Below are 25131 nucleotides of genomic sequence, written 5' to 3' on the forward strand. Positions count from 1 at the left end.
ATTAGCCCTGGATCAAGCAGGAGAGCCACTGCTCTCCACAACCTGCAGGGCACCCATCTGCTCTTTGTCATCCCTACAGGGTGGCTTTAGCCCCTTATGGGACGCTCCAACGAAGGGATTCTGCCTGAATTCACGGAGTCCCGCTTTTTGTGTCCAATAGTGCTGCAATGTCAACTGGAAGTCCAATTGTTGTTATATTTCTTACTTACATTATTTAACTATTATTGGTGGCCATGTACTAAATAAATAAATGAATAACATTGTTGGTTTAATACATATAGGTGTATCACAGCATATCATCATGTCACCCTTGAAAAGGTATTATCCTAAAATGTGCCTAATGAAGTGGTAACATGCTATTTTTTCTCACTATGCTTTTTTAATGTCGAAATTGAGAACAATTTAGTGTAACTGTTGATGTTAATAGGATCTGGCTTTGGCTTTTTGTAAAGTTGGGAAGGTTTTGTATAACTTTTTCACAGGCAATTGTTCAACAGCAACACAAATTATGCATGAATTCAAAAAGAAAAAAGAATAGCATTAATTTAAATAGCAACTCTACAGCAATTCTGTCTGTTCAAAAATAAATCTTAATCCTAGACAGTTTTTGCCCCCCAGATGAACACACTTATAATCATAAACTTACAAATCCTTTATTTTTCTCAGACTGGATCCCATTGGCCATGCTTCCTGGTGCTGACTGAAGATGAGAGCCCAGTCTGGGAGACTCTGTGTGCCCCAGTGGCTGTTCTAATGCAAATAAACATCTGCCCCCCCCAAAAAAGGTACCAACTCATAACTAATACTACGTTTCTTTTGCTTTACAATAATGCTTTGAATAAAGGCAAATGCATGTGTTCCAGGATGATGTTGCAGGATCCAAACTGGGTCAGTCACTGGGACCAGAGGTTCAGTCTTGTGAACTTTTGGACTCATGCTGGAGCCCTTCCTCAGACCAGTCCAAACCTCTGGTCCCAGTGACAGTTCCAGATTGGATCCTGCAATAATCCTTCTGTTAAGCAAATGGGCATAGAACCCTACTTCCCTGGCAAATCCTTCTCCAAATCCGATCTTCTTACAATGTCTTTGAAAAGCCACTTTCTTTTTACAAAGTATCGTCTTGTTCTTCTGCTTCATCAAGAGATCGGCTGGTAGAAGGACTAGTATCAAAGACCTGCCCTCTTCTTACTCTCATATTTACATCGCTGTCCCCTCTGCCACTATTGGTATCATCGTGGTCGTCATCCTTCTCAGCACCACTGACATTGTCACTCCCAAGCCTGTTCTGTTCTAGGTCACTGTCCTCGTCAATCATCACATCATCACTCTTAACTTCTGTAACGTCTTCTTTAAACCACACTGACTTATAGCCATCGTCTTCTGTTTTCCTGTCTTTTGTCAGGATGGATCTCACTTCCTTTTCACTGTGTATATCAATTTCTTCCTGGATTGTTTTATGAGCTGGCTGTGTTTTCTTTTTTTCTGGTTCCTTCCTTGCATAACTCTTGGACATAAGGCTTGTGGGTGATTCATCATCATTTCCATCTGAGTTCTCGTCATCCTGGAAGTTGGCATTAGAAAAGCTTTTCGTAAACTGCAAAAGAAAGACAAATGTCTGTACAATAATAACTTTATTGTCATTGTACGTGTATACATAGTATACCCATACAACAAAATTACAATACTGCAAAGGTAAAGGGAAACTGATGATCAGATAAGACAACTAATCGCCTTAGAAATTACTTTATTAGATCTGTTCCCTTCGTAGTTATATAGCTGGGTTATTTCTGAGGTAAGGGAATTGCCAGTGTCCCTTTCCCTTTCATGATACATTGGATTCATACTATCTGCAGTTCCCAGCTAATTTCTTCATTGGCAATGTTCATTTGCCATAATTGCAAGTTGGAAACAACCTAAACGTTCTTATAAATTCCACAGCATTGTGGTTTTTTTTTTAATTTAAAAATATTCACTTCCTGAAATAGAGGAAGAAGACCAACTTACTTGTGAATTCTCTTTTTCAAGTTCTTTTTTTAATTTGTAATACTTGTAGGAGATCAATGCAAGCAAGGTTAGTGCAATCGCCAATAAGGTTCCCAGGGTGCCTCCCAGAGCAGCCATGTTGTTGACTTTAAAGGGTCCTGTCAGAAAAACAAACAGATCTCCTTATATCCCCAAGCAGCTCACACGGTTATTTCACAACAGCTAAAAAGGAATCCTTTGACTTTGAAGAAGCAGGGTGGAAAGTATTGACCCTTTTAAGTGTTGATATGGCAGATGCTTCTTGAGAATGCCATGGAGAACCAAGAAAACAAACTAATGGATCATCAAACAAAGCAACCCAGAGTTCTCACTCAAGGCAGAAGTGACCAGCTCAAATTAATCTACCTCAGACACATAATGTGAAGGCTGAGTCCTCTGGGGAAAATTATAGGTGGAAAGGTGGAAGGAAAGTGAAAAGAATGATCAACAGTAATGTAAATGGACTCAGTTACACTGGTCCACTGGCTGCACCATTGGAAGATCCAAAGGACTAGATTAGAGACAGAACATCATGAAGAAAATCTATATGGTCGACACCAATTTGATGCCACATACAGGTTGTCGTTGACTTACAACAGTTCATTTAATCACCATTCCAAGTTACAAGAGCACTGAAAAAAGTGACTTACAATTGTTTTTCACTGTTGCAACCATTGCAGTATCCCAATAGTTAAGTGATCAAAATTCGGATGCTTGGCAACTGACTCATATTTATGATGGTTGCAGTGGCCCAGAGTCATGTGATCACCTTTTATGACCTTCTTACGGGCAAAGTCAATAGGGAAGCCAGATTCACTTAATAACCATGCTACTAGCTTCACAACTCCAGTGATTCACTTAACAACTGTAGCACAAAAGGTTGTAAAATGAGAAAAAATTCACTGAACAAATGTTTCACTTAGTAACAAAAACTTTGGGCTCAATTGTGGTTGTAATTCGAGGACTACCTGTAATCAGTCAAAGATGAATCTCAATGGAGCCATGATTTGATTTGATAGAATTTCCTGTGCCCCTTAAATTTCAGCATGACAAATTAAAAGAATAAACTGAGTAACATTTTTCCTGGCAGGGAGATAAAACTATATGGAAAAAATATGTATACTTAATTTTTCTGTCAGGTTACTGTTAAAGACGTTACAGAAAATGAACACATGAAGATTTACTTTTGGCTTCTGTGGTCATTTTGTCCGTATTATAAACCTAAAAGTAGTGGTGAAATCCAAATATTTTTACTACCGGTTCTTGGGTGTGGCTTGGTGAGTGTGATGTGGCTTGGTGGGCATGGCTTGGTGGGCGTGGCAGTGGAAAGATACTGCAAAATCCCCATTTCCCTCCTCACTCCTGGGGGAAAGGATATTGCAAAATCTCCATTCCCACCCCACTCTGGGGCCAGCCAGAGGTGGTATTTGCCAGTTCTCCAAACTATTCAAAAGTTCCGCTGCCGGTTCTCCGAACTGCTCAAAATTTCCGCTACCAATTCTCCAGAACCTGTCAGTTCCTGCTGGATTTCACCCCTACCTAAAAGCCTTCGCATTAAGGTAGCTTTCCACAACCATTATAATTCCCTATTAGCACAGCCAATAGTTACACTGTCAAGCTATTTTGGAAGCTAAAATACTAACAGATCTTAAGACCGCTTTTTTGGGAGGCTGAATTAAGACCCTGAATGCTGAATGCGTCACTAAATGGCTGCGCTCCGAGTTTTCATCTTGCTGGAAGCAAAGGTCAGTGCTGTTTTCAAGAGAGATTTGTACTTTCCGATATCACAGTTCACATCTCTACACTATAATTACAAAGCAATTTTCCTGAAAGTTTTATGGTATTAATAACAATATGACTATAATACCTTGCAAAGTGAACTCTGAAATAAGTGCAAGTTTCAATTACTCCTAAGAGTTTATCATTAACATGAGCTGAAATAATTAGTTCATAGAGTCATATTCATTCCAGAAATAACATCTTTACTATCATATCATAAAACGATTCTCTGCTGCAGAAGTATTAGCAACAAATAACAGCTCAATTGGATTAAAAATGTGATATATTGTATTAATTATTACATTGACTTGCTTTCCAAAGTATAGGTCCATCCTTGATTTACAACCACAACTGAGCCCAAATGCTAAATGAGACAGTTGTTAAATGAGTTTTACCCCATTTGATGACCTTTCTTGCCATAGTTATTAAGTGAATCACTGCAGTTGTTAACTTAATAACATGGTTGTTAAGTGAATCTGGCTTCCCCATGAATTTTGCTTGTCAGAAGGTTGCAAAAGGTGATCCCATGACCCCAGGACACTGCAACCATCATAAATATGAGTCCATTGCCAAGCGTCTGAATTTTGATCATGTGACCGTGGAGATGCTGCAATGGTCATAAGTTTGAAAAACAGTCATAAGTCATTTCTTTCAGTATCGTTGTAACTTCCAATGATCACTAAATGAGTCAAGGACTATCTGTATTGTACAGTAGCTGAAATCTGTTAGTAAATCAGCTAAGGAACATTGCCATAAGAATATAGGAAGAGCTGGGTGGATTGTATTTTTTCAGCAGACTAATATGGTTTGTGGCCTGTTTTGGCTGTCACTAATCTCCTCTCTTGCCATCTGCCTCTCTCCCCTTGGTGATACACCATGTGCTATTTCTTAGCCCCATCATGCCACTGGTTTGGTTGACAGGCCCCTCGCCTCCTTTTCGCTTTGCAATCCTTGTTATCCTAAATGATGTAGCTGAAGATTATATATAATCACCATGACTTTGGTTCTGTTAGAGTGCCAATCATTAAAAATTCTGTCCACTGTACTACTTGCATCACTAAGACAATATCCTAGTTTTTCCTATATTTTTAACACCATGCTGTATAATAGAAAAGTACCTACCTGTGTATAATTACAACATCTTAAAAGATATGAAGGTTTTGCATGAATGAACCAGTTCATTTATGTTACTCAAGAACCATTTTAATGTTTTAACACTCATAGTAATTTGTGCCTTTTTCACATTTAAAATTTCCCTAATGCTAGCTTTCTGTAAATTTGAAAGCATGCTAACATTGCTCGGTTGCAATCTTGTATAAACTTGTATGAATGTATTCGTGTGTAGATATTTATATATTAAAAGCTAGGTCTTTTAATGTATATAAAGCCCTAGCTTTTATAGATTATCTATAAGTTTTATGGAAAGATAGCCTGGGATTCAGCCTATCTGATTCAGTGGTGGGATTCAGTCAGTTCGCACCACTTCGGGAGAACCGGTTGTTAACTTTCTGAGCAGTTTGGCAAATTGGTTGTTGGAAGAAATCATTTGGGCAGAGAAGCGGTTGTTTAATTACTTGAATCCCACCACTGCTATAAGGATATAGTCATCCTTACCCTGTGTAATAGAAATAAACTTCATTAAAAAGGATGGCGTTTCAGGAAGGACTGATTAGGACTATACAGATGTCAAAATGATTGAGAAGAAATGTTTTAGAAATTGTTAGTGTAGTTCTTCTTTAAAGCATTTTCAACTTTTGAGGGAGAGTCTTAGAAGCAGACTCACTAAAGCAGGGCTGTCAAACTCGCGGCTTGTGGGCCTGATGTGTCATGAGATGGCCACGCCCATGCCTGGTTTAGTGAAGGGGGAAAAAGTTGCGATATGTAACGTGACGCTGCTGTGATGCTGCGAATTTGACACCCTTGCACTAAAGCAACTGCATCTTTGATGCAGCCAACTGAAGCAGCTGCATTTTTCTTCATCTGCTGTTATAAATGGTTCCACTGTTTATTGGCTTATTCCTATTACAGCAGAACCAGTGACCAGACCAAGAAGCACTACCTGTGATGTGGCTACAAAAGATGGCATAACAGCCACTAAAACAGCTGCATTTCCTTTCAGAAAGAATTGTATTAAAGAAGCATTTCAATAACATTCCTACAAGTTTTCAAGCATTTCTTCTGAATAATTTTCAAAGCATGCACACCTGTAATAATGATTAGCCACATATTCCACTGAACGCCGTGAACTTTCTTGATTCAGAATCTCTATATATAAAATTGCTATACCGGATTACCAAGATCTAGTCTGATTTGGAAATCCGGCAACTGGTAATGCTGGAATTACCTTGTATTGTATGGCCAACCATCCAATCTGTTAAGCTTTCATCATTGCGATTCATCATTGATTAGGAGAGTGATCTGATCTGATAGTAAATTGTGGTTTGCAAGTCTGAACATTTTTCAGTTTCTTAGGAAGGCAGGGAGCTTTTAAATCTCTCCACAACCAAGCCTTTCATATAGGAATTTACATTAAACATGTATTTTATCTAAAATAAAGCATAGTCATATAGAAGGATGTATGGCAAAAAAACCATGATCTTTCTTAAGAGTAATACTTTCTAAGCTGAAATCATATTTCCCGAGAAAGCATAAACTCTCACCACTAAAGAATCATCTCTTTCCCTCCCTCCCTCCTTCCCTCCCTCTCTCTCCCCGTATCCATCCCTCTTCTATCTATTGAGAACAATTATTATATATTATGATGGGAGCAAGCCTAAATCCTCCTCAGTTTCCGCACTGTTTCTCTCTTCTTGCAGCACAGCTACAGCTTAAAAAAAAGAGGAAACTTTTGCTTTTAACAAATGGTGAACCCCCTTCACCAAACAACTCAATGAAATTGGCTTCATTCAACATTTAATAAGGTAGTGTTTTCCCCTGTCCAATTGTGTTGGACTCTAGGGGGCAGTGGTCATCTCCATTTGTTAGCTGAGGAAGTCAGCATTGTCCAAAGACATTTTCATGGTCACGCGGCCAGCATAGCTATATGCTGAAGCACACCGCACAGAATGCTGCTACCTTCTCACCGAAGTGGTACCTATTTATCTAATTGCATTTGCATGTTTTCAAACTGTTAGGTTGGCATTCAACATCATATGACAGTAACCACAATTTATGGAGGAGAAGGTGAAGGATATTCTTATTCCTTTATGCATGATTTACCATCACCCCACAATGCAAACTTAATAACATAGACTCTACCTTCTTGATTAAGTGTGGAAGGCATTGTAGAATTGCCAGGGTTATGCGGTTCATTTACTGATGGAGGTTTTATATCTTTGCTAATGGGCTTTGTAGAAAACATAGAAGTTGAAGTTGAAGTACTAGAAGTTGATATACTAGACTTAGATGTACGGCTTGTTGCAGAAGTATTTGCTACAGAAAGTGTGCTTGTTGCACTTGTGGAAGATAATGAAGTAGAAGAAACATAGTTACTTTTTGTCGTAGAAATGCCTGTTGTGGAAGGTTTAATGGTTCCAAGTAAAGGAGTAGTAGACTGTCTATCACCATCTGGTACTGAGCTTGTAGTGGGAGTCTTCGTGGTTACAATTTTGGAAGAAGTTGATGACTGAACAGTCCCACCACTTGTTATAAAATTACTTGGTGGGGTAGGCTTGGGAGCTCCAGACTGAGAAGGTGCTTGAGTGGTGGTGGGGCTTGAGTTCTTGATGGATTCCTCTGTCCATTGGCTTCTCTCTGTTACAAGAGTACTAGTGGTCAGAAACTGTGTAGAATTACCTGGGATGACAGGAGGTTTTAGTGTAGTTACAAAAGGTGAAATGACTGAACCAGATACAGAAACAGTCCCAGGATTTCTTGTAATCTCTGTAAGGTTATCCTTCCCAGTTGTACTTGAAAGAGGTGACATGGACGTTGTGGATCCAGAAGGTTTAGGACTACTTATTCCAGGTGGCAAAGTGGATGGCTTTTGACTAGTGTTCCCTTTCCCTGGGCTGGTAGGAGAGGTTTCAGTGAAGGCAGTGGTAGTTACAGGTGGAACAGCTGGAGTTGGAGCTGTAAATGCAATAGGCAAAGGGACTGTTTAATCTGATGCTTCTATATCTAACAGTCAAATCGTTCATGCTTTCAAGGGACCAAGACCTACTCATGGTAATCATTATGCAGAAATAATAACACTGAAAGAGTTTTACAATGGAAGACGCTACACAGGCCCTACATAAACTGAATTGTGTCAGCAGAATCTTTATCCCAGGTTGTACAACATCAATCCAAGACAAAAGAGGGAGTCGATTTAGTGTAAGGGCTGGATTGCTTTCCACCAATGAATTGGTGGAACAATTGGTGAACAAACCACCAATGAATTGAGTAAAATTAGAAGCCAGTCTCTCTTTAATTCCCCCACCACATTTCTGTATTAGATTATCTTTGAGAAATAATTATGCCTTCTTCTGGACTTTGTGCTCAAGGTGGGAAAAATTGAAATTTTGATTTTGGGTTTTACCAATTAAATAGATTTGTTGTTATAGAACTGGCTAGTTTATAATATTTTGTAAAAGTAAAAAGTCAAGGTTTGATGTTATTATTCTACTGCATCAAAGGGAGTCAGAAGTAAATGCCTTTTCTCCCCCCCCTCTTTTCTTACACTTTCCCTTCCTTTTTTCCTCTCCTATCTTTCCTACTATTTTCTTTTGTATTTATTAATTAATAAATAAACAAACAAACAACAGCGACAAAATAAGAGAAATAATCATGCCTGGCCTGTTCCTATAGAAAAGAGAATTTCTCTTAACCCTTGGAAATGCTTTATGTACAGGGATGGTGGGGGGCAGTGGTGAAATCCAAATTTTTTTACTACCAGTTCTGTTGGCATGGCTTGGTAGGTGTGGTCACCTCACTGGGGCCAGCCAGAGGTGGCATTTGCCGGTTCTCCAAACTACTCAAAATTTCCGCTACTGGTTCTCCAGAACCTGTCAGAACCTGATGGATTTCACCCCTGCGGGTGGGAGGGGGGGCTGGTGATAATGCTTCAAAGTATAGAAACGGAGCCTCTCCAAGCATTGATATAGATTAGAATAGAACTTGGAGGTCTTCTAGTCCAGTGCTGAAGCAGGAGAACCTATAATATTTCAGATAAGTGACTGTCTAGTCTCTTCTTAAAAACCTCCAGTGATGGAGCGCCCATGATTTCTGAAGGCAAGCTGTTCCACTGGTTACTGTAATCATCCTCACTGTTAGGAAGTTTCTCCTTAATTCCAGGTTGCTTCTCACTTTGATTAGTTTCCAATTATTGTTTCAATGAAGCTTAGTAGATCTCATCCATGGCAAAAATTATATTAGGAACAGGGAGAAAATATCGCTTTGAAATGGGAATAGCTATATGTAACTACCAGCTGCCTCAAGTGTAGTTAGGATATGAGAGAGAAAATATCTTGAAGACATAGCACATGGTTGTGCTGAAGTTAGAGGGGTGGACTTTTTGTTTAATGTGCTTCAGCAATCTCTGTGGTTCCCACATCTCTAAATTTTATCTGCATAAAGAGAGCATTCCCAACATACTTGCCAAAGGTGTGACATCTATTGAGATCAGGGTGCTTGCTTCTTCCAGAGTACTGATGTCGGTAGCAATGGCCTGTGCAAACAGGAAAGGAGGTGTTAGCCTTGCACACACATGTGCCAATTTTATCAGTCCATTAAAAAAGGCAACATATTCATTTGGATCTAGTTACATCTGGCAGAGATGGTGGTAATACTGCCCCCTTCCCCACCCCATTTATATGCAAGACCTGGGCATTACAAAGGAGACTTGCTGAAATCATGTTTATGAATATGGAGACCAATGCTTCTCTTGTTTATCTCTGTTTTGCACAACCTACACAGTGATGTGATTCTACTGCATGCAGTGGGAGTACCATAATGTTCATTTCACGATTCAATCTCTGGAGAAGATACGGTAAATATTTAAAACCAAAGGTGGTTCAACAAAAGGTTGAAAAAATAGTTCTGGGGTTTTTTTTTACAATGACATATTTTTTACAATATTCTTTGAACTCGGTAATGGCTCTATTTATTAGAGCAATGCAAAGCTTTAATTTGGAGCCTCAGTCTGAACACAAACCAGTGCTTCTCCTTTCAAATTAGTTCAGAAAACTAAATTGACATGACTGAAGTGTCAGATCAAATCAAATAGATTTCTGAATTGTCAAATTGAATTAGAGATGATTCAAATTTCCTTCCTATTTACTATCCTGTTTCCCCTAAAATAAGACATCCCCTGATAATAAGCCCAATTGGGTTTTTGAGTGCATGCGCTAAAATAAGCACCCCCCTGGAAAATAAGCCCTCCCCAAAAATAAGCCCTCCCCGAAAATATTTAACCGCATGCCCAGCCGGTCCCCGCCATTTCCTTTGTTTAGGGTTAGGGAGACAGAGCTGGAAATCAGGTAAGACAGCAAGAGGAGCCCCGTCTTGCTCCATGTGCCCCAAAATAATAAGACATCCCCCAAAATAAGGCCAAGCACTTATTTCGGGGTTCAAAAAAATATAAGACAGGGTCTTATTTTGGGGGAAACGCGGTATAAAGCCAAGGCAACTAAAATAAAACTTGATTGTATTCTGCAAAATGAAATGAGAAATAGAAATCTTCACTGCAGTTTTTGCCAGTATAGTTTCATTGTTCTTAGAAATACATCTGATAAAAGTCTTTTTGTGCTCTGTTTTGTTTTAATTGACTACTTAACAGCATTTAAATCCTTACTGAACTCTTTAGAATTGTACCATGTGTGTTTTTTAATCAATAATATAGGGATTTTTGAAAAACCTTTTAACAGCTAATGATTAACATTGGAGTAAAAAACTCAATGATAGAATAATGACAGACATTAATGTTTCCTGCAGAGTCTTTGTTATTTCAAATATTTGCACACATCTGCATACAATAGAATCATATTATTTACCCATAATGTGGTCAAAGTTTAATTTCACTCTGAAAATCTACATTGATCAATGTTAGATCATTAGATTGTTGAAAAATAAATAAAACTACCTAGTGTATAAATTGCACTACACTTTAAAGTAGCTTGTTTGGCTTTGATTTAGTGCATTGTGTTAACGGCTGTCAAATTATTTTCCTCTGTCAAGTTATAGTCTTTCCTCTATTTTAAATCAATTATTTTGAAATGACAGATGATAATGAGAGAGACAGTAAAGACAGCAACTCAAGACAACAGTGTCATGTGGAAGCTTCAAACTAAACAGAAATGTACAATAATTTTAGGAAAAATTACTTACCCAAAGGTTAATATGAGATGATACATTCAGAATCTTAGTGGTTTGGATAAATCCTTCTGCAGTAACTCTGAAATCTGAACTGTTTTGTATTCTGTATTTGATATCAGGATTGATTTTCTAAAAGCGGTGAACAAAAATCTACATCAGGACTTAATCAAACAAATGGCTTCACTAAGTAAATTCTGTTTAAAAGAATTGATTATGTAGTGAGCATCCTAAGTAATATCCTATATATGATCTGGATTAGTTTTCTGACTTTCCTGCAACCTGGTTTCCCCAGTAGTAAAGAAGTTTGGTTCCCATAATCCCCCAGGCAGCATTCACCAGCTTGATTAGATAATTGCCACCTTTTTGATTATCTGACAACTGAATAACAGGGCAACAGAATTGTAAAGGACCTTGGAGGTTTTCTAAGGTTGCTCAGGCAAGAAACCTTACACCATTTCAGAGAAATGGTTGTCCAATCTCTTCTTTAAAACTTCCAGTGTTGGAGCATTTACAACTTCTGGAGGCAAGACGTTTCACTAATTCATTGTTCTAACTGTCAGAAAATTTCTCCTAAGTTCTAGGTTGCTTCTCTCCTTGATTAGTTTCCACCATTGCTTCTTGTCCTGCCTTCGGGTGCTTTGGAGAATAGCTTGACTGCCTCTTCTTTGTGGCAGCTCCTGAGATATTGGAACACTGCTATCATGTTACCCCTTTCACAAAAGACTGTTCCCAGTGGTGGGTTGCCCCCGGTTCGCACCGGTTCTTTAGAACCGGTAGTAAAACCAGCGGGAGGCTCCGCCCACCGACCCCAACGTCATCAAAATGCTTCTGCGCTTACGCGCTGCCCCACTGCAAACCAGTAGTAAAGGTAAATAGAGCCCACCCCTGGCTGTTCCAGTGGAACTATGATTAGTAATACTTGCTCCTGGGACCCTATCAGTGTAGTGTAATTTGCTTGAGAAGCTGAGATGATTAACTCATGATTAGCTCAGCTCCTGCTCCAGGGGATATATTTTGCATTGTAGGAATGTCTGCTTTGTTCTACCCTTTGGCTCCTGAAATTCTTCCATCTCTCTTGAAAGGGCCTTAGTGCTTTTTCACCAACTCTCTCATCTTGAAGTACATTTTGGTGGAACAACATATGTGTTCCCCTGGTTCAGTTAGCAAGGTTCATTTTTTCTCTCACCCAGTGGTGAAATCCAAATTTTTTTACTACCGGTTCTGTAGGCTTGGCTTGGTGGGCATGGCTTGGTGTGTATAACAGGGGAAGATACTGCAAAATCTCCATTCCCTCCCCACTCCAGGGGAAGGATACTGCAAAATCCCCATTCCCACCCTACTCTGAGGCCAGCCAGAGGTGGTATTTGCCAGTTCTCTGAACTGCTCAAAATGTCCCCTACCGGTTCTCCAGAACCTGTCATAACCCACTGGATTTCACCCCTGCTCTCACCCATCATAAAGCAAAAACAGTGAGAAAATAGTGAGGCTGACCACTGCTGCCATTTTTTTTCCTGTGCCCACATTTCTGACCAGGATGTCCTTCCTATCTTTTTCCTCTTTGTAAGTGACAAATTCAAAAGGCAGCAGAAAACTGCTGTAGAGATAAGAAGGTTTGACAGGTACCAGAACAAAAATGCATCGGAAGGGATCTGAAAATAGGTACAACACTCTACCCCAATATAGGTTTCTCACATCAATCTCATACAGAAACTGACTTCATAACTGCTATCTTAACAGCGTTTGCTCCCTGTGATATTCAACAGATCCTGAAATGACTAACATCTGGCAAGAAGTCATCATCTGCTGCAAAGATCTGCAGGGGTTCTGACGATGTGTTGGCTTTCATGATCAATGACTTTGCAGGCTGGGCCTCAGACACTCTTCCCAGATAAACGGCTTCCTCAAAGTAGGGTCGATTATCATTTTTCCGTACAACATCAATTTTCACCGTGGTCTGAGAGTATCTGAATGCATTGTTTTCTTGGGAAGCCTGGAGAAAGAGAGAGTGAGAACTCAGATCTTCTTAAGGGCTAAAATGTAAAATTTTAATGTGAGGTAAATGAAGAGGTTCTCTGGAACAAAGATGGGTGAAGGTAGCATATCAAAAGGATCCTCCCAAAAGGGAAGGAACAGCAGAAGGGACTGTGAGGAAGTTCTTAGGAACCCCCAATTCAAAGAACCAGAGGAGCCCACTCATCATATCATCAGAACTCTCAATAATAATAATAATAATAATAATAATAATAATAATAATAATAATAATAATAATAATAAACTCAGTTGACTGTTTCATGTTTAATGAATAAAAGAGATAATAATAATAAAGCTGTTTGAAGGCGGCTTTACTTGGAACAGCTTCCATCCTATGACGATATCTGTAACACCATCCAAATCTGCTTATCCCAGGTTCTTGGTAAGGACTCAATATTGTACATAGACAAAAATGCCAGACCCAGTTTGAACATCTGGCTGACTGTGCAATGATTAACAACAACAACAATATTTAATTGGTAATTAGCCCATTATAAAAACCATCAGAGATATCTGGGTAGGTTTTGGCCTTAATTAGATCATCATTGATTTGTTTCATTGTGTGTTATAGCAGGATATGGCAAGAACTCAGAGCTGACAAGATGTTCAGGAAACAGAAAGTTCTAAATTTTATTTATCTTGGATATAGTTAATAGGCATGACATCTATTTCTCACTACCTAGCTTAGCCTTGCCCAATCAAGTGCCCTCTAGATGTGTTGGATTTTAACTGTCTCTGTTCTCAACCAACAAAACCTGTGGCAACATATTGGGAATTCTGGCCTTCCTAATTACCGGTATGTCCTCCTGGCAAACAAATATTAAAGAGTCACATTTTATTAACAACATACTAACATTATCAGGAGACTTACCACAATATACAACATGAATGTCTTCAGGGTGTTTGCAGGCTGAGTCATGGTTATGTTTCCAGAATCTCTGTTTATTTTGAATGTGTTATTATCATTTCCTAAACACAATTGGAAAAAGAAAATATTTGGCATGCATGATTAGTACAAAAAGAGTAGGATGAAGCTTCTTGAACTGTGTCATGCACAAGATTGTGAGATTGTACATTAGATACCCATGCTTGTTAGCATTAAATCCAGTGCAGTTCCAAGACAGGCAAAGAATCCTGGTTTTTCATGTTAGTTTTATATTTTATTTGGTAGGTATTTTAGTTTTATCTTTATTGTGATGTACTCAAAGAACCTAATATTACAGAATGGCCAATTATTTATTCCTTCATTTATTTCTTTTTCTCAAAGCCTGTCTTACTTCTACTGAAACCTGGCTTGGAAAAATATGTGACTCTACTAGGATATATTTTTAACAGGACCATTAATTTCTCTCTTTGTAAATGATTGGGGCAGCCTTGTTAAAAATGAGATGATTCAGATGCTATCACATCAATGGCTCCATTTAGGGGCAAGTAAGTCTACTGTTACTTTCCCCCAAATGCAGACCTATGGTGACCTGTGCTTAAGGTGGACCTTGAACTCACCAGTTCCCACATTCTAGCCTGGTGCCTTTATCACTACATCAAACTGGCACCAATTATATATATGGACCCTAAAAATAATTACACAGATTCTGCCTGCCATTTTATGTCTTTGTGTGTTTAAGTCCTAGGAAAATCCACATTGGTATCATTCTGCTGGTGTTTGTTCAGTAATAAATGCAAATGGAAGAAAAAAAACCCCTAGATGTACCTAAAATCTAGAAGTTGAATAAATGCTTGCTTTACTTGTTGCTTTGTTGGGTTTGAGATATTATCCAATGTATTAATATTATTTCCAACGTCTTTTGCTGAATTGCTTCCAAATACAGATTGAAGTAAATGTAATGTAGAAGATACTTGAACCAAATGAAACACAACTATCCATAGCTATGTGGTTCACTGCCAACATCACACTCCCAGCTATAATGTAATGTTTTTGATTTGTCTTAGTATATGTGTGGCCCTAGTCATTGTAGTTGAAAAACAGGAGATATTAATAGCATGTTGTGAGAACAAACCAGGTTAAATACGCCATGGATTGTGCAAACTATATGTGTGATATGTGGTATATTACAGGGTATGGCAAACCATGGACCACACTTGGCCCCCCTCTCACTCCATCTGCAGAGAAGGTACTGCTGAAACTGGGTGCCAAAATGGATTTGTCAGTTTGGGTGTTTGGGAAGAGGAGCAGTTGATTAAGAATAAGGATGGGAATGGGGTTTATTTTCAACCTCTAAAGTCCAAATCCTTCTAAAAATATCCTGAAATCACACTGTGGGATTCAGTCATTTGGTTAATAAAGTTCAACAGCTTGATTTGGAGGCATTTAGAGGAAAGGATTTAAGAGTTTTTATGAGGATAGTCTGACTCCAAGAAGTTGGATCACAAATTTTCCCTATTTTATACTTGAGAAACTCCATATAGCTTAGCTGTCTGGAGAATATATGTAGAAATACGGCACTATTATTAAATAATTTATTCATTGTCCCTGAATTTGGATTATATTTGAAAGTAACAAGTCTAGAAAATCAGTACCTGATTTTTAAATTACTTTTAAATTTAGATTAAAAAGGGGGATTTTAATCTACTCACCAGCAGCAATTTCATATATTACTTTCTCATTCAAACTTTTATCCCCATCAATAGCGTAGAGGGGTCCTGGCTCCAAAGTCAGTGGCCCACTCTGCAATGGCAATAAAAGTAAATAATTTCTTCACAATTCCAGTAATTTGTTCATTTTTAAATTTATTTATCAAATTTAGTCCTTGCCCTTCTCTTCATAGACAGTATACAAGTAAAATATTAAAACATCAAAACTGTATATAAAATGAATAGAGGAGGCAAAGAAGATTAAAGCCAATGTTAAAATTTAATTAAAAGGCAGAGGGAGAATCTTTAGGATGCTAACCAGCCCCATGGCTGTGTGTTCCTCTGTGAGCCCCAAGTAAGAGAGCAGACCCACATATTTCTGAAAGGCCAGGAGACTGGGGCCCTGCCTTGCCTTCGGAGGGAGAATGTTACAAAGGACAGGGGCAACAGTAGAGAAGACTCTCTTCCTGGAACCCCACCAGTTAAAATGCTTCAGGATACCCTCCTTGCCTGACCAGGTGGGGAAGGGATTTAATGATGCATTATAGATTTGGTCTCATACTCAGGTCTATTGGAACCCATAGAGTGATTCATGAAATAAGACAGCCCAATTTCATAATTTCACAGTGAGATTGTATTTCTTGACTCTTTAGGAACACATAGCCTTTGAGGATTCTACCTTCAGCCTCTGTTCTTTCATGTCAACTTTCTCTGCCACCTTCCAGTCCATTCACCTTTGCTTTCTGACTTGTCAAAGGGACATCATCAGATATGTGCCCTGCCCTGAACCTGCTGGTTTGAATGCTACAACAAATCATAATGCAGTTATGGGCACCCAAGCAAAAATTCATCTTGGTCTCCTGATGAACTAATCTGGCAAGAAGGAGAACAACAACAACAGAAGTAATCAGGACTCAGATGGTTGAATTGTAAATCATGGAAACATTCTGTGTTCACAAAATTTAACTACATCAAATACTTCTCTTACTAAAGGTGGTACATATCTTTCTGGCTGTTGCCCTTTTTGGACTCTGGGTTCAACCAAGCAGGCTGAGTACCTGTGCCCAAGACACAGCATTGTTATAACTTGAATCCTCGGAGGTTAAATGAAAAGAGCAACACAAGCCCAAGGAGAAACAAACCCAAATTAAACAAGGCAACTTTAGGTAGGCAACCAGTCTAAGCATCTTGTTAACATACCACTTCTTCTGAAAGATTGACTTTGCTGGTGTAGCCAAGACTGATACACACTTTGCGGCCTCCAATGGCAGTACATGGCTGAAACCAGGGAGGTTTGAGATCAGATTGTACAATCCATATGGATATTGTGGCTGTGGCTGTGTGTGTCCCTGCCTCATCAGCACTTCCATCCTACGCAACAGAAAAATAAAGGAGAACAAATTGGAGAAGGTTCATCGGCTAAAAAGTATCTTGAAGAATTAGATCAATCCCTTCAGTGCATTTGCAAAAGCCGTCTGGATAGATGATGATCCAAGAAATGGCATGGTTTATATCCCCTATTCTGTAAAAGCCAACATTGAATGATGAGGAGCCTCATATGATCCATGGTGTGGATGCACAATTCTGCAATAACCATCTTTCAATGTGGAAATGTTTCCTGTTTCAGCACTTAAGCTAAACGTCTCAGAACTGGCAGATATCATGATTAGCAGTTTCAGCTTCAGAATTAAAATTAAGCAGAAGATAGAACGTGCAAATATTTTGTTTACAATAAAACTCACCATGGCCCTTAAAGTAAATCTCATAAAATTAATTGCTTCATAATCCAGAGCTTTACGCAAGTAAATTTGTGGGTTGTTAATTCCTTGTATATTGAAATAGTCCATTGCTTCCTATCAGTTAACAAGAAAGAGAGAATGCCAAGTTTAATTCCAGGTATTACAGGAAATAATACATGACACATACAATTCTGAGCTAAATATACAGTCAGGTCCAGAAATATTGGGACATCGACACAATTCTAACATCTTTGGCTCTATACACCACCACAATGGAGTTGGAATGAAACAAACACAATGTGCGTTAACTGCAGACTGTCAGCTTTAATTTGAGGGTATGTACATCCAACTCAGGTGAACGGTGTAGGACTTACAGCAGTTTGTATATGTGCCTCCCACTTGTTAAGGGACCAAAAGTAATGGGACAATTGGCTTCTCAGCTGTTCCATGGCCAGGTGTGTGATATTCCCTCATTACCCCAATTACAATGTGCAGATAAAAGGCCCAGAGTTCATTTCAAGTGTGCTATTTGCATTTGGAATCTGTTGCTGTCAACTCTCAAGATGAGATCCAAAGAGCTGTCACTATCAGTGAAGCAAGCCATCATTAGGCTGAAGAAACAAAACAAACCCATCAGAGAGATAGCAAGAACATTAGGCATGGCCAAAACAACTGTTTGAAACATTCTCAAAAAGAAGGAATGCACCGGTGAGCTCAGCAACACCAAAAGACCTGGGAGACCATGGAAAACAAGTGTGGTGGATGACCGAAGAATTCTTTCCCTGGTGAAGAAAACACCCTTCACAACAGTTGGCCAGATCAAGAACACTGTCCAGGAGGTAGGTGTATGTGTGTCAAAGTCAACAATCAAGAGAAGACTTCACCAGAATGAATACAGAGGGTTCACCACAAGATGTAAACCATTGGTGAGCTTCAAAAACAGGAAGGCCAGATTATAGTTTGCCAAACAACATCTAACAAAGCCTTCACAGTTCTGGAACAAGATCCTATGGACAGATGAGACCAAGATCAACTTGTACCAGAGTGATGGGAAGAGAAGAGTATGGAGAAGGAAAGGAATTGCTCATGATCCTAAGCATATCACCTCATCAGTGAAGCATGGTGGTGGTAGTGTCATGGCGTGGGCATGTATGGCTGCCAATGGAACTGGTTCTCTTGTATTTATTGATGATGTGACTGCTGACAAAAGCAGCAGGATGAATTCTGAAATGTTTTGGCCAATATTATCTGCTCACATTCAGCCAAATGCTGCAGAACTCATTGGACGGCACTTCACAGTGCAGATGGACAATGACCCAAAGCATACTGCAAAAGCAACCAAAGAGTTTTTGAAGGGACAGAAGTGGAATGTTATGCAATGGCCAAGTCAATCACCTGACCTGAATCCCATTGAGCATGCATTTCACTTGCTGAAGACAAAACTGAAGGGAAAATGCCCCAAGAACAAGCAGGAACTGAAGACAGTTGCAGTAGAGGCCTGGCAGAGCATCACCAGGGATGAAACCCACTGTCTGGTGATGTCTATGCGTTCCAGACTTCAGGCTGTGATTGACTGCAAAGGATTTGCAACCAAGTATTAAGAAGGGAAAGTTTGATTTATGATTATTATTCTGTCCCATTACTTTTGGTCCCTTAACAAGTGGGCGGCACATATGCAAACTGCTGTAAGTCCTACACCGTTCACCTGAGTTGGATGTACATACCCTCAAATTAAAGCTGACAGTCTGCAGTTAACGCACATTGTATTTGTTTCATTCCAACTCCATTGTTGTGGTGTATAGAGCCAAAGATGTTAGAATTGTGTCGATGTCCCAATATTTCTGGACCTGACTGTATGTTTGTCGTCTTATTTCCAACCTCATTAAAAGTGAATCACAGAGATTCTATACTGTTTTTCTTCCCTTCTACAGAATAAATATAACTGTCCATATATTGATGGATTTTTAAAATCTTTTTAGGACATTTCTTCTGCTGAAAGGTATTAATTATATTGATTAGCAAAATAATACAGCGCAGGGAATATATTGGAGGGAGAAACTCTCCCAATGTAAATTCAATTTAAAGTTGGACTTTTCTTAATTTATCAGGGGAAAATAACCTACTCTCTTCCAAAAAAACCCCCAAAATCTTATTTCATGGCTGAATGCTCTTATTGATACATTCCATGATTTATCTAACATGACCTTTCTGTAGATTAAGCCTGTTTCCATTTGAAAAATGCTTCTTTTCACGTCCACTTCGTGAAGAAAAGAAACACATACGTGTGGTACTGTGCTATCTGGTAATGGAATTACTAAGCCATTTGGCATGAGACAATTTTTCAGTACTGATCCCTCACTTCTCCTGTCTAAGTAGAAAAAGAGGCAATCTTCAGAGAAGAGAGAAACCATTTGTGTCCTGTTTTGGAAGACTGCTTGTCAAGAAGTTTAGCCTTTGATCTAACTGAATTTATATTTTACATCTCAAGAGTTCAGTTAAACTATATACTAACTGATGTACTTCCTTCAAGGCTGTAGTACACTGTATTAAGATCAGCATCAGAAGCAGTTACGTTTGCCAGAGGTACGACAGTTGTGTTCACTTTTGTATCCTGAAAAGGGAAAATGTATCTTTAGAGGTTTATTTCATTGATCCACAGAAATACACATACACATGCACAATGTTATCTAAACACCCAGGAGCTCCAAATCCAAAAATGCCGCCCAGAAAAATAAAAAAGAGCAATGAATTCAGAACAAAATATCCAGGAAGTGGTCTGAGCAAAAGATTAGGTGGTAAAAAGCTATAAATCACATTTGCTGAGGCCATTGTAATATTTTGAACCATTGTTAAATGAATGATTATAACTTGAGGATTACATATTAAAGGGATGGAACCTGATATTTTACAGAGACAAAAATTTATCAGCAAAAGATATATATTTTACAAATAATAGCATACAATGTTGTGATGTTATTCTTTTGGAAATGCTGCTAAATAAAAGGAAGTAGGCATACTAAAATAAAGAGATGCATAAAATCCTTAGAAAGAATCACAGCTGCCTAGAAATTTGAATTGTGTTACAACTAATTAGATGGTGAAGATGTGGGATATAAATGTATATGGTGTCTTGAATGTTTTTTCCCCAAATTATTGCTCTAATTTGCTGTGATGCTGCAACACCTAGTAGCAATGCACATACGATAATCTTTCTTGGCAGAAAAAAAAAGCTTTATATATTTGGTGACTGTAATTTTGTGAATGTAATTTTGCACCTTTCTTTACATTAGTAAAGATACATAGATACATGTATTTATTGCTTGTACAAAATTATCATTCTCTCAATGTCATTGGCTCATCGGAACTATAATTATGTCCTTATTACTACATCCTCAGGGGACATACGAATGCAATGGTTTACCTCAGGAACGTGAACGGTGATGTTAGTTTGCTTGAACACCGGTTCATTATCATTTTCATTTTGAATTGAAATTAAAACAATGATACTTTTTACCTAGGGGCAAATAAAGTAGAAGAAGGTTATCAGTGGATTTCAAGCTCAAAAACACTGAAAAGCAAGAGCAGACTGATTAGCCTATCCCCCTCCCCCCTTTGCTTCTTCAAAAGTTTGCCTCTGCCCCTGCTAAGGTCTTGACTGAATCCCTGTTACTTGCGTTCTTCGCTTTCACAGTCAGAAGAAACTCTCTTTTGGGATCTATTCCTTCTAAATTGGGTCAAAATTACTTTGGCCAGATGTGTCTCTGAAAAAGGTATTTTGTGACCCAAAAGAGGCACAGCCTCACATTCTAATATACATTTTTCATTCAAAAGCTTGAAGATGATGATTTCATCATCATATACTCTATTTCCCCCCTTTTTTTGCACTCTGAATTCTGATTTAACATCTATATTCACATATATATATATATTTTTTTGGACAAAGACTCCAGCAGAGAGGTGTTAGGGAAAGGAACTCACAAAGCAAACACCCATTATTTCTCCAAACTCTCATTTATCTACACTTCTTGCATATTATGTTTCCTCACAATCCATCCCCCCCTTTCTAAAAACAAAAGGGGGACTAAGAAACAAGCAATTCTATTAAAAAGGATCATGCTTTAGTGGTAGAAGAGGTGCTTTGTTTCACTGTCCATTTAGGGCTAAAAAAACACACCTCTGCTTGAAACTCAGAAAACTTCTGTTACTCGATGGAATCAGGGCTGATCCCAGTGAGTCCAACTCTTAGTCCATCTATATCAGCTCTGGCTCTTGAACCATTTCTAATTCTTCAGAAAACTGGAGGAGGATCTTTTCTTTGTGGGCAGCATTAATGCTGTACAAAATTCTACCATCCCAATGCCAATAATACAAAGCATAGATGAACTTCACAGAAGAGAAAAATAAATTTATAATAGACTTCTTGACACAGTAAGATATGTTGTGCTGTATATGTAACTCTTGATACAAAATCATCTTCAATTTGTCTTTTGTATGTGCTAGACTTCAACTCCCACAATTCTCAGCCAGTTTAGCTGTTGGAAACTGTGAGTCATCCTGGCTGAGGGACTAGAGGAGATGAAAGCCTACCAGGAAGAAAGATGAAGAAGGTTGTTCTATCGATAGGACCACTATCAACCATGTAAAGACGTTTCCTCCAATATATTATACTTTGGCAGGACTAATAATACAAAGGGAAATTTGAAATGTGACTCACTTGCAAATCTGCTTTCCAGCATATCAGTTCCAGCTGAAGTAACGTTACAGTCTGCATTAAAAATAAATATTTTAATTTAAAGCAACCCTTTGTAGCACAACTATTTTTTATACATATAATTCCTTGCAAATGCTGGTTTCCCTGGGCCTTGTGATAGAATCACTATTCTTTACATCTACACAGCCATTTCACCAGGGCTCAGAATAAATAAAAGCTGCATAGCCATAGTGAGAGAAAATGCTTGTTAATATCCAGCATCCTGGCACTCTAAAGAGCGCCACATCTTGGTATTCCAAAAATCTATTGTCCCCTTGAAGTCAAATGGAGGTCCCTGAGAGCCAACATGCCATGCATTTTGTTCAGCATTGAATACCTTTCTGTCATCTGCTCACCCCTCCCCCAAACAGCTTTCAATGAGAAACTGCTGTCCTTGATCTTGGGAAAATATCTCCCGCCCTGTTTTGTAAAACATACATAAGATCCAGCAGTTTCAATCTCTCTCTCCCCTAGTTTTTGTGAAGATAAGTAAAAGCTATCTCCTAGGAGAAACTGGTTGTTTTTTCAGTGCAACAGAACTGGAGAGGTTGCTTAACAATTGAACATACATCTGGATATCTCAGGGAGGAGATGATTCATTCACAGGTGATCCTGAGTTGAGCATTTAAGATTAAAGCGATTAAAGGGTAAGAAGAAGATTTCTACTCTTCCATTCAAACTAGCAGCTTCACCAAGTATTATTTTTACAAGCATTTGTATATGTATTTGTGTTCATGATCTCTGTTACTCCTGATATATGTGTGATAGGCAATAAGGGAGAAGAACAATAATTCTCCATTCAAAGATCTGGATATAAGAGAGATATATACACTACAGAACTTCTACTCTTAAATTGCTCTACCTTCAGCCATTTTTAAAGAATCAACAAACAGCAATCCTTCCATATTTAAAATTAGACTTTTAGCTGGTTAAAATATAAATCATTTTAGCTGGGGCTTTGAAAAACTATATTTTGCATCAATTGTTTTAACTGTAGTCTTATTGTAATGGAAAACAAGTGGATTTCCAATAGAGATATGGGAACTTAAACACATCTCTGACAGAGGAAATATGATGACTGCAGCAAAAACTGCAGTAAATAGATTAACTCTTCAAAACCTCTCTGGATAAGAAGAGGATGACAAAGAAAAAGGGGCAAGGACGTACTTCCATAGGCACAAAATCAGAGATGTATTAATGCGGACCTGAAAGGAAATTAGACATGCACACTACACAAAAATTCCGAAATGGACCTCCACAATGGAGGCAATGATCTATCCGAATATGCTAGGCACGGAGAAAATGTTTAGATATCAAGATATCTTAGATGATAGTGGCAATCTTAAAACGAATGAGGCCTTGAAGGAGCAAGGGATCTATATTGACTGGTGGCCCTATCTACAAATTAAATCACAATACAAAATGGATAAGGAGGAATGTGGTTTAGAAATGGGGATTAATGGATTTGACAAGATATGGATGGGAGTAGATAATAAATTACTAGCCAAACTATATTCTTATTTGCTTGAATATGATAGGGAAGGAGAAATAGTTAAAGATCAGATGATTGCCTGGGGGAAAAGTATCGGATATAACATAAATTTAGACGATTGGGAAGCAATCTGGAATAGTAACCTCAAATTGACAAGAGCAGTAACATATAAGGAGAACCAATATAAAATGCTGTATACGTGGCACTTAGCGCCATCCAGGATAGCAAAAATATACCCGAACGCAAGCCCAAAGTGCTGGAAGTGTGGCCACTGTCAAGGTACCTTCTACCATATGTGGTGGACATGTCCTGAAGCGACAAAATTTTGGAGAACAATACAAAGATGAATTCAAGAAGTAATAGAGGAAAACATTAATTTGGCGCCAGAGACTTTTCTCCTGGGAGTACCAAAAAGGGTATATGGAAAGAAAAAGAAATATTTAATCACGCACATCATCACAGCCGCTAGATTAATATATGCAAAGCAATGGAAAGAGAAAGGACGCCCATCAGAAGAGCAGATAATCAGTAAAATATTAGAATGCGCAGAAATGTGCAGGCTAACACATGTGTTAAATGAGAACGAGAACTTGGAATTCTACACGGTATGGGAAATGTGGTATAGGTGGTTGGAAAATAAATGTAAATGTTAATTTGAACTAAGGGGGATAGTATCAAATCATTTATGTAATCTATGTATCTTAAGCAATAATCTACATCATAATTTACATAGTAATAACTTATAAGTAATTCATATCTTAATCTTAAAATATTTATGTAATCTATTAAATACTACTTATATAAGTATATAGCATGGTTGAACGTAGCCAAACCGAAAATATTGAATTGTACTATTATGTTATTCAATAAAAATCCAAAAGAAAAAAGAAAAAAAAGAAGAGGATGGGATATCACCCACATGTGCTCTGGAGAGTTGCTTCTTATGAGGATGCTGTGGGTCTGAGAACCAGATGAAGGGACCAGTTATGCTCTCAATCGCAGCAGAACCCTTCAAAGGACATTGAGTCCACTAACCTCACTTTCTAATCAAAAGTTGTTTATTCAATACTCTATTATAAATCTTTGGAACAACAGTTTTGAAAAGCTATCTGGAGAGCTTACTTTCCTTCTTTAATAAAAGAAAAATTAACTGTAAGTTTAAGAATTTAAAGATTTTTTTTACAAATGTCAGTGTATTGCCACCAACAATCTGGGTCCTAATTTTACTGATCCTGGAAGGATGGAAGGCCGAATCAATCTCAAACTGATCAGAATCAAACTCCTGGCTATGGACAGAGTTAGCTTTCAATATTGCATTCTAATCACTGCGTCACCACAGCTCATGCTCATAAATGCCTTCAATTTTTTTTTTTATTAGTGTGGGTATTTACAAAATAACACAAGATCCTATAACATTAGAAATACTTGAAGAG

The 25131-nt window shown here is 38.3% G+C and overlaps 1 protein-coding gene across 1 annotated transcript in view; it reads right to left on the bottom strand.

Moving 5' to 3' along the window:
- Nucleotides 1-1105: 1105 nt before the first annotated feature.
- The window catches only part of CDHR5 (cadherin related family member 5), a 35755-nt gene continuing 11729 nt past the window's right edge, over nt 1106-25131 (bottom strand). The window contains exons 3-15 of the mRNA XM_070957379.1: nt 22171-22221; nt 20878-20970; nt 19969-20067; nt 17460-17570; nt 16918-17088; nt 15721-15811; nt 13997-14094; nt 12875-13084; nt 11107-11223; nt 9376-9448; nt 7060-7872; nt 2005-2141; nt 1106-1594 (exon numbers count right to left, since the gene is read on the bottom strand). Of these exons, the coding sequence (XP_070813480.1) occupies nt 1106-1594; nt 2005-2141; nt 7060-7872; nt 9376-9448; nt 11107-11223; nt 12875-13084; nt 13997-14094; nt 15721-15811; nt 16918-17088; nt 17460-17570; nt 19969-20067; nt 20878-20970; nt 22171-22221 (2553 nt within the window). The remainder of the gene's footprint in view (nt 1595-2004; nt 2142-7059; nt 7873-9375; nt 9449-11106; nt 11224-12874; nt 13085-13996; nt 14095-15720; nt 15812-16917; nt 17089-17459; nt 17571-19968; nt 20068-20877; nt 20971-22170; nt 22222-25131) is intronic.

This window comes from Pituophis catenifer, unplaced genomic scaffold (assembly GCF_029215685.1).
Source record: "Pituophis catenifer annectens isolate HBS135680 unplaced genomic scaffold, rPitCat1.0.hap2 SCAF_1, whole genome shotgun sequence".
NCBI classification, from domain to species: domain Eukaryota; kingdom Metazoa; phylum Chordata; class Lepidosauria; order Squamata; family Colubridae; genus Pituophis; species Pituophis catenifer.